A 10,574-nucleotide genomic window follows, 5' to 3' on the forward strand; every position below is an offset into this window, starting at 1 on the left:
ATCACATCTACTTTGCTTTATGCTGATCTTCATCTTGATCAGACTCTGGGAAAGTAAGGAATGTAGAGAACTGTATAATCTTTGTTTGACAAAAAGCAGGCATGGAGATTAATATGATAATCATAATAATGACATCTTAGCCTAAATCATTTTACAATCTCCTTACATTTGCAATGATCCAGGGCCGAGAAAAAACAGATTGCTGCTAGACCCTGAAAATGGACCCCTGGGGAGGATGAACAGTTGCCTGACAATACCAGACTGAGATGTGTCAAAGAGGAAGGAATAAACCCACTAAAGAGTCACTTTGTCAATCCCTGCAAACATCCCATAAGCCAGTTACCAAAACCTCATTTTCAACATTTTTAAAAGTTGCTGTCACATATGATTAAAACATGGACAATAGAACATCTTTGTCCATCCCTAGGAAATCAACTGTCAGGGTTAATTCAGACTCAGTTCTGATCTGAATTCAGAATATATGGAATCCAAGAAACGTGGGGCATGCTGGTGTAGCTGAATCTATCACATCACTGCATTCGTTACATTATAATTTCAATGCAAGGTCGCGAAGGAGGAGGTGACTTTGAAACACAAAGGCAACACCTGTTTAGGCACCAAAATGCTTCTGAGTAAACAGTAAAGGTGGGGAGGGGAAGAATATCATTCCTTTTTATAAATAAAATCACTTTTAAAGTCTTCTGCAATGCAGAAATTCTTCTTCAAGTCTGATCCAAAGATGTTCAGGCTGCATCTGAAGTATTGTTTTAAGTAATTTTTCTTAATGTCCTTCTCTTTTGTTTGTCAGGCTAAGGAACATCCAGTATGCATTCAACACCACCCTCCTTGTGATCATCTGGCGCATTTTCATTGCAAGGTCACAGATGGCTCGCAACATCTGGTACTTCGTTGTGAGCCTCTGCTATAAATTCCTTTCCTATTTCAGGGCATCAAGCACCCTCAGACATTGAAATAGTCCATCAGCAGTCAACCTCTTCCAAAAGGACCTTCCTCTCCTCTAAACAGCATCTGTGGGCATCTGGGCTTGAAAGTAGCAAGGAATTCACCACCACGAACAGCAGCCTGCAGTCCATCTGTCCTGTTAATCCGATCACAATTATCTTTTTACTAATGCTTTAACATGTGTGATGGTCTTTCCTCCATAGGACCAGGCTAATTTAAAGCCATAACTAAAGCTTTAGGCACTGGTCATTCTAGGTGTCTTGTCTAGTTTCTATGTGTAAGACGATTGATTAACCAAAGCTGCCATGTTTCTATCCAAAGTGTAAGACCTAGACACTCTCATCCCCATTTCCCTCTTTAGTAGTTCCAGACTTTAACGGCATAGAAATTAAGAAAGAAATATGACGGGACAAGGGAATATCAAAGAAATAAATCAGTGAGAAGTTTTCTTAAATGCAATTCATAAAGACTAGCTCAATTAAACCAAATGGACCAAATATTTGATTAGATTATGAAATGATGTTTTCCATGTCACTCAAAGCTAAGTAATGAAAAAAGTAAACTGTGGATGGCTGATGAATGTGGTTTAGATCTCTTTTATGTTGCTAAGAACTGATACTTTCAAGCCTTCATTGAAGAAGTATACAGAAGCTAGATTGTGTTCATGCTGACAAAAAAACCTCACACACACACACGTGACTTGATCATGGAGAGGCATTAGTCTCTCTCTAATTTGGCTTCCATTAAAGAGCTCTCTTTTATCACGTCTGTAGCTCTTGCTTGGAAAATTTGTGTGGCCTGAGTTGCTGTATTTTCAGAACACGAAGGAGAATACTTGTGCAAAGCTTGTAGAAAATTAATAAAGGTGTTTTTGAATCAGAGTCACTTAAAAAATATCACCAAGCTTTGACATTCTGATTTTTGGCTAACATTTCTGTCTAGCTGAAAAACAGCTGATTACTTCCCCTTTCAAACTTTCCATATAATTAAATACCCTTGAAAATGTATGCACCTGCTATGTTGAAAAAAGTGCAATTAAGCAAAGTTGTTAAGAATTTGTTTTGAATGATGCAGCCTGATCCTCCTCCCATTGCTGTCACTGTGAGTTAAGGGGCCAATCCGGTTTTCATGGCTGACAGCACTATTTTTGTTGACTTCTGTAGGAGAGGAATTGTGCATGAAATACATAAGAGCATAATGCTCTCGATTGGCTTGTTGAAAGCTTATAAGACACACAAGGTGCTGCAACTAATGTCCCACTGAAAGGCTGATTTTTGTGCCAAAAAAAAATTAAGCTTTGAGTTATTTAATAATTGTCTAATTAATTGACAACTGGAACATTTTCTTTATATTTTGCATGAAATGAGTGAGCATTTTTTAAAAATGTTTGCAAATTTCCAATCTGTCTAACTTTGTGTCCTTCTGCCTGTCTGAGCAAGTAACAATGCATCACAAAATTTTGATACCAGAGGCAGTTTTCAAGGCCAAGAATAATCAATTGTCTATGAAATGGCTGTTTCAAAATTATATCAGCTTTTATATCAGTGAAGGTAATGGAAGAAAATATCATGGATACAGGCAATATTTTCCTTTTAAAAAGTGAAAAGAACTAGTAAAGTTACCATTTCTTTTGCATCCTCTGTGGGCCCATTTTCCAAATGAGAACAACAGAGTTTAAGCAAGTGGCCAAAGTAGGCTTATGGTGGATCCAAAAACAGACCCCTCCCCCTTCCTCTCCAGCTCTCTGAAATAGTAAAAACCAGTTCTTTTCACACTAGACCACAGTATCCATCATACAAATTGCTCTGTATCTACGTCAAGTGTAAAAATAGGATGCTAATGCTTAACCACTTTGGAAGGTGTGTTGAGGTTTTAAGATGATAAAGTGCTATATAAATACAAAGCTTTACTGTTAGCCACATTTTTTTCAGGTGGCGTAAGACAGACAAATTCAGTGGCAGGTACTGCATTCTACTGAAATAGCTGCTGTTCTTGCAATCAGGAGGTGTGGTTTTCTATCTCTGAATATGGCAAGCCATGTGCTATGACTCTTTAGCAGTGTTTAAAGTGAAAGGTGTGTTGTACTTGGATGTCTCACCCACACAGCTACTGAGTGAATGCGCCTAGATTGTCAGGTCCACATGGAATGAGGTAGGGCTCTCTGCAGGATCCATTATCAGGTAGACCTGCTCCTTTCACTCCTTTATTTTAATAATCGAGTGACCCATTCATCCTGCTGCTTTAAAACACTGTATCCTCATTACTTGTACACAAGACAAAACAATAGGTTAAAAATAAACAAACTGGGGTCATTTTGAAAAAAAAATCACTAGAAAAGGTCAGTGAAGGATGCTAATTAGGTCAGTTCATTGACACTTGCACAGGGTTTACAAAGTCCAAGCGCCAATAAAAAGAAACAAATAGCTACAGTAAATCATAGCCCTTCCAGTGCCCATGTGAACAGAGGACCAGCATTGCCAGCAAATAGCCCCTGAACTGTGTTGCCTTTCTAGTGTGGTTACTAATGCCTCTAAATCTTTCATGTGGTTCACGACATCATCTCCTCATTGTCTGGTCCACAGAAAGTTCCCAGAGAAGCTCTGCAAACACATCTCTGGCCCAAGGTGTTTGGGTGCTTACCTTCATGATACATTAGAAATTCCCACTCAGCTCAGGCTTGCAGTGATCTTCTTGGGCTCTTGAGATCTTTACATCCTTGCACCTATGATCGTTGGAGTTTTTGCAATGGCCTCCAAATGCTGTGCTCATCATTATATAGCAACTCCCTCTCCATGAACTCAAAGCCCTGGAGAAGTTCTCACTTTAAAAAAAAGAGTTGCTTGCTTTTCCTGCCCGCTCCTTCCTTTTGACAAAGTGAAGCCAAATCCAATTTGTTTTAATGAGAGCTATAGGAAATAGCACTTTGATTTAGTGGCATTACACTCCTGAGTACAGCTGCACAAATAATTGATTTCTCACTTTGGTGTAAAAAAATTAGCTTGGGTCAAACAAAGTGAAAGTGTTTGGAATTTTTGGTAAGCTGAACAAAAAAAGGCCACTGTGGGTCCTTTCCAGGGCAGGGATTTCAATTAAGGTCTTCCACCTCCCATGTGAGTGCCTCAACCACTGGACAAAAGAGTATGAAGGGAGAGGGAAAATAGCAGCAGTACCATCTCCACCACTTGCTCTTGCAGCCAAAATTATGTGTCCCCCATTCGTGAATAGTTTTGGGTTGACCAAAGCTGCATTCCGGTTGAATAAACTTATAACAATTCCTTCCAGTGCTATGAGTCACGAGTACACTACTCACCAAAAGGGAAGGTTGCAGAAATAGGCCAAAAGTGTCCTTATGATCTGAGGCCACGTGGGCTAGAGGTTTTTGCAGAGGCAGAATGCTTAGTTCTGGGGGAAGAAGAGATGAGAAAGTAAATTACATCACTTACCCGTATCATTTTGTTACGGTCAGAGCTACATCCAGCTACTTTTCACCATAGGTGGGACTCTGCAACATCCTAGCACATGTCTAGAATCTTCCCCAGCTGCCCTTTATAAACAGACAGCTTACTGTACAATCATGAGAGTTTATTTGGCGCATCATCACAAAACAGGATAGGGTCAGTTACTGTTTGTAGCCAGAGAGCTTATCCTGTCCTTACCACATCAGATTGTAACAGAATGCTGCAGTGTTGTCAGTTACTCGGGGAACCAACCTGTGGCACACTGCTGCTGTACTGTATCTGCTGCACTCTGGTTTTAGTCCATACACACATAGGCTATAGCTATAAGATGAGTGACAGATAAAAGCTATGGAACACTAAATATCATTTCACTGGCAAAAAGTTTCCATATATGAGGAGTCTGTCATAAGCTGTTAGCTTGCAAATAACAAGTTGTATGCCTTTTAATTAAATACCCCTACTAAGAAATCCCCAAAATCTGAACATGTCATTTGACTGACAAGTCAATTTATTTCCAGAGTATTTGCTGCAAAATGAGGTTTTTCAATACATGTGCAGGAAAGCTTGACAACCAGACCGTATTTTCTTAGGGACACTTGCTGCTGCTGCTGCTGCTGCTGCTGCTGCTGCTGCTTTAGGCATCCCTCACAATATTTTCAAGATCACCTGAGGCACCTCAATGTATGTGTATATACATGTCTGTATGTACATTTATACATTTTCAGCCTCACATAACATCCAGAAATGTTACAACAATCTGAGCTTTTTGAAATACTAGGTTGTAACCAATTATTGTGTGATGTTCTAAGTCAAATTAAGATGAAGTCAAAACCCCTCCTACTTTCCCATTGTAAAAAAATAACTTTTACCATTACTATTAAATAATCAGTCATCATTCATTACTCCTTATGCAGAGGGGAGGGGAGGGATTTTTTGTTTGTAAGTAAACTGCGGCTTCATGATTTAAAGCATATTGTTGCTACTTCTGCACTGAAGTTGTACTGCAGACAACAAAGATGAACTTTTTGTTCAATTGGGCCTTGTATTTTAGCATGGAATAGATAATATATTGTACATTCCCAGCAAACTTACCAGTAATGATCTTGCTAAATGGTGCTAAACCTTGGTAAAAAGGTGATTAAAAACTTACTTGAGGACAAATAAAAGCATATTCATACTAGGAATAGTTTAACAGATTAAAAAAGGGTACTATCCAGTTTCTCAGTTACTAAAGAAATAAATTGTGATTTTTTTTCAACAGAGTACTATAAAAAATGAAACAGCTTATATAGTGTTTCTTGATCACTATACATAATTTTGACTATAGAATGAACCCACTTCATAGCAAAATATTTATTGTCCCACTGCCCAAAGTTTATATGGTAATAACTGATATTTCTGTACACTTACCTATGAGACAATTTACTGTTATAAAAGTTACTTATGAAGTTTCTAACTCAAGGGTGTAATGTTTGGAGTTCTCATATTGTACAGAGTTGTATGGTCACAGAACACAAGAATCTCAGCCATAAAACTGCTAATATTAATTTTATGTTAAACACTTAATAAACAAAGTACTTTAAAATAGTTGTTACTATTGTTAATCTACTGGAGTTGCTAAGGAAATGTTACTTTAAACAATGATGTTTTTCCATATACTTCTTAACCATTCCAAAGCTTGGGGGTGGAAAAGCGTAAGTTTTATAGGAACTTAGCTCAAGCCACCTACAGGATTCAGGAGACAAAAGGCAGCTAAACAGTTCCAGTTTGCAAAAAGGGATATAAGAGGAACATTTCTACATGTAGCTTGGGAAAGAGCATGGCTTTGAGCATCCTTACTGGTTTTTAATTAAATGGGTGCCCACTAAACACCCTTATACCTATAAAGCAAAAGGGACATTGTTTCAGCACGGTGTAAATGGTCATGCCTCTGCTGACTTCTCTGGAGCTATGACAATTTCCACCAGCTGAGGAGCTGCCCAAAGATACCTTATGTGAGTTTAGAAATTCAGGATTTGATTCTCAGTTATGCTAGAGCCAATTTGCATCACTCTGGCATCTTAAAACCAGTATAGATGTAATATAATCCCACTTTAAGATTATTTTCATAATCCTGAAAATGAGACCCAGGCTCTAAATTTATGTCCAAAAGTGCAGAAAGACATCTCCACGTTAAAACAATAAGATAGCTCCTACTCTTAATCTAGCAATAGGTGTGGCCTGCTCCCAAAAAAAGGCCAGAGGACCTAGGGCAAGTGCAATGCCTGAACACAGTTTGAAGTGACTTCATGCTTAGATTCTGACTCAGTTGCAGCCACTTACAAATGGTGACATAATCAGGTGGACTATATGAAATGTGCCCTACTCGAGATAATAGAAGTACTAGCAGGCAAGGGCCATTTTACATGCAAAACAGATCTCAGTTTTCCTCAACTGAAGGCCTCATTCTGGAAAATCAGCTTGGCCTAGAACTTGGGATCTCAAGGTCTCCAAATGGTATGGGTTCATCAATAATCTCTTAGGACATCTGCATAGAAAGAGAGGTGTGACTTCCTCACAGGTTTATAGTGTCTAAAATGTGAGCAGAGGCCCAACTCCTTAAAGGTGTTTAATCTCCTAAATTCCACTGGTTTCAATGGATGTTAGGATCCTAATTACCTTGAGGATCTGGGCCACAGAGACCTCCTTTATGTCATTTAGGCTGTTCAAAATTAACTCTAGTGAATTCTGGACATCTGCCCTCGAACAGTCTGAATTGCAGAGATTTCTCTTAACAACCCCAACCTGTTCATGCTTGCTTTATTTCCTGATGTGAGTCAAGAAAAGGACCAAACATAGTAAAGCCAAGTCCCTATGCAGTGCAGGTTGTACTTTTTGTAAGCTTGCATGAATTGCAAGGTGGCTGTATGCAAAGTGATGATATATCAGCACATAAACATTATGCAAAGGAGGTGTGTCCTATACATTAAAATTAATCTTGTGGAGAAAAAAGTAAACAGTGCATCTTTAAGTACAAAATGATCAATTTTTTACAGTTTTTGCAATCAATCCTGTGTTTAGTGATGGGAAACTGTCAGAAAAAATATTTTAATGATAAAATAAAAATGGCTTTCCAACCTGCATTGTGTCTCATGATTGTTTCCTATCCTTTGGATCCTTTCAGAACACTACATATGATCTTTAAAGGATGCATCTCCTTTCTTACTAGTCTGAGGGTAGGATGCAGCTTCAGAATGTTCTCGGCTATATTCCCATGTGCCATTATTTATAGCCACCTTTTGTCCCACCCCTAACCCTCCCCTCCCCTCTCCCCCCCAGCTCCAGTGACTAACAGGGTCTTTATTTACATAGGAGAGGTTTGTCCAAATGAAGCCAGCTGCAGGAGCAGGGCCTAAAAAGAAAAGTAGATGAAGTGACACAAGTAGAGCTATTTGGGAAAAGCCCATTCTGATTTGCATGAAAAAAAACCACCATCACTACTAACAAAAGCAAACAAACAAACAATCCCACACACTTTGTTCCAAATTTCAAATATTTTCCCCCCAGAAAGCAAAAATGTGATTTTTTTTTTTTTCAAAAACTTTCTTTTGCAACGTATTTCAGTTTTTGGTAAAAAGTTTTGATTTTTATATGTATTTTGCCAAAACCTAAAACTTTTAACATAGACTGTTTCTGATTTGGTTTTTGTTTTGTTTTTTCATTGTAAAACTGAACAACACACAAAAATGAATCTTTTCTGTGAACATTTTTGTTCTATTAAAAATATGCTTTGATAAAAAATGTCAGCCAGTTCTGAATATTCCCCAGTGGTCCAGATGATGACTAGCACCTCATATTAGTTGCGAGGAAGAAAGTCGTTGTGGTATGTAAACAAACTACAGGTTGCACTTCTGAAAACCAGCACCCTCTGGCCTGGCAAGACCATGGATGTTCCTAAACCGGAGAGCTGAGGAGCCTAATGGCAGGCAGGTTGGCCAGGGCGAGGGCTGGAGCCCCGTGGCAGCCCCGAGCAGCATGGCAGTGCAGGGCCAGGACCAGAACCCTGGCAGCCCATAGCAGTGTTGTAATAGCCAGTAGTCCTGATCAGGCAGCCGGCTTGGGCCAGCAACAGGGGACCTCCCCTGGTCTGGCAAATTCTCTCGTTTGGGACTGGTCAGATCCCAAGGGTGCCAGACTAAGGAGGCCAACCTGTATCATTCAAGTACTCCATTACCTAGCCACTTTTACTTGGCTCATTTCTTTCAAACATGTTCATAGAAGGCAATCTCTGAGAAGGCACTACATGTAGAGAGGATTGTGGTCCTAAATAGCTAAGATAAATGCCATCCTCTTCTCCAGCCTTCCTTGCTGTACCATGTGCTGCAAACTGTATTGCGTGATCTCACTGAATTCTACATTAGTGTTCACTTTCATGGGAATCTGCCTCATTTCACAGTTGTTTGACTCCAGATCAACGGCAGCTTTTGCAAAGACTTTTGGCTTGGTTGCGAGAATTTTCTCTCTCTAATAACGCTTCTGCACATTCCAGAAGTGTTTGATCTCAGAGGATTCCCTGGCCAAGTCCATGGTCTTAGAATCCCAGGATTGCCTACCCGTCTCCCTGAGAGTTTTTCCTGCCTATTAGTTCTAGTTTTTTAATAAATTGCTCAACATTTTCTTTATTATAAAGAAAGTCTGGCAAAAATAAATTTTACAGAAGGTGCCAAGCTTTGATTGGCTGTAATGAGGAAGTAAGTGGGCCTAATTAGGAGATAAGTGTGTTCAGCTAGGTCACGTTTGCTGAGGGTCACATAAATAATTTTTTGGTAAATATTAATTTAAAAACTGGCTTTGTTACTCAACTTTTCCCTGGACTTTTTAATTCAAAAACACTGTGGACTTAATTCTCATAAAGAACTACCAGAAATCATAATAATCTTATAACTAAGCAGATTAAAAACACAGAGACTAGGTTCTATGTACCACCAGGACCTCTCATGTTGCTCCAACAGCAGAAACAAGCCACATAACTGAAAGAGTTCCTCAATGTAAGGCATATTCCCATCATGGTGGAAACCTGTTGGAATTAGGGATGTTAAATATTGGTTAATTGAACAGTCGACTAACCTCATGAATTCTTATCGGTTAGTTGACTATTCTATAGTCCCTGGGCAGCCCCTGTCTGGCAGGAAGGGGTCTGAGTTCCCAGACCCAGCATGAGCTGGAATTGAGCCGGGCTGCCTGCCTGCCTGACTCCTAATGCACTTTAAATGCAGAGCTGCAACAGGGGTAGGTCCGGGACCCAGTGCAAGCCGGGACTGAGCTGGGCTGCTGGCCAGCCTGCTAAAAAATTTACTGGCATTGGGTGGGGGGAGGGGGGAAAATCTGTGAGGTTTATAGCATTAACCTATAAGCTTTTGCTTATCAGTTAATCAACTATACTATTACATCCCTAGTTAGGATGGCTCTTAGCAAACTGCCTTGTGCAGGGCATGTGTTGGGAAGGGAGGGAATGACAGAGCATACGTGCTTTAGGTACTTCCAGTCCCCAGAATATCCCCCGCCTAGGTGGCCACTACAGCTGAGTGTAGATTACAATAACCCTGTGAAGCTATTTCAACTTGCACTAGAGACCTCAATATATGTGGAAGGGCAAAGATGGCTTCTATTTTCCCCCACCACCAGTCCTTTCCTGCCACTCCAAGTGGACTTTGGGAAGAAAAAAAAATCTCACACATGCGCTCCAAATTATTTTTAAAAATGTATGTGCTTGATCTTTCTTCCATTCATCTATGGAAGCAAGATCTGGCCTCTAGTGATTCTATTTCAAAGCAGCATTCGGAAAACTTGCTCTGAGTTTGCAAGTGGTGGTAATATCTCTCTGTGATAAGGAAGGAGATTTTTCAAAAGCAGTGATTTTGAAAACTGTCCCTAAGAACACAAAATACTCTTCATGATGCTGGCCCAGTATAAAACAATAGGAATCTTCCATTGCCACCTTGTATGCCTATATATATATGCGTGGTAAATGAAAGTGCCATGAACAATGACTTTTCAGTTGACAATATAAACACTATCTGGCTCTTCAGTAAAATTATTCCCATATGCTGGAGCATGCATGGACTGAAAAATAAAATCCATATTTAATAACCTTAATCAAATGCTTCTCTTTGA

The 10,574-nt window shown here is 39.5% G+C and overlaps 1 protein-coding gene across 5 annotated transcripts in view; it reads left to right on the forward strand.

Annotated features, from left to right (window-relative positions):
• The window catches only part of FAR2 (fatty acyl-CoA reductase 2), a 241,065-nt gene extending 233,524 nt beyond the window's left edge, over positions 1-7,541 (forward strand). For 4 of the 5 annotated variants that reach the window (XM_075901421.1, XM_075901403.1, XM_075901416.1 and 1 more), the window contains exon 12: positions 809-7,541. In XM_075901421.1, coding sequence (XP_075757536.1) covers positions 809-971 — 163 coding nt within the window. In that variant the 3' untranslated portion in view covers positions 972-7,541. The remainder of the gene's footprint in view (positions 1-808) is intronic. The other variant, XM_075901429.1, reaches the window with a different exon arrangement.
• The last annotated feature ends 3,033 nt before the right edge of the window (positions 7,542-10,574 follow it).

Source organism: Pelodiscus sinensis, chromosome 1 (assembly GCF_049634645.1).
Source record: "Pelodiscus sinensis isolate JC-2024 chromosome 1, ASM4963464v1, whole genome shotgun sequence".
NCBI classification, from domain to species: domain Eukaryota; kingdom Metazoa; phylum Chordata; order Testudines; family Trionychidae; genus Pelodiscus; species Pelodiscus sinensis.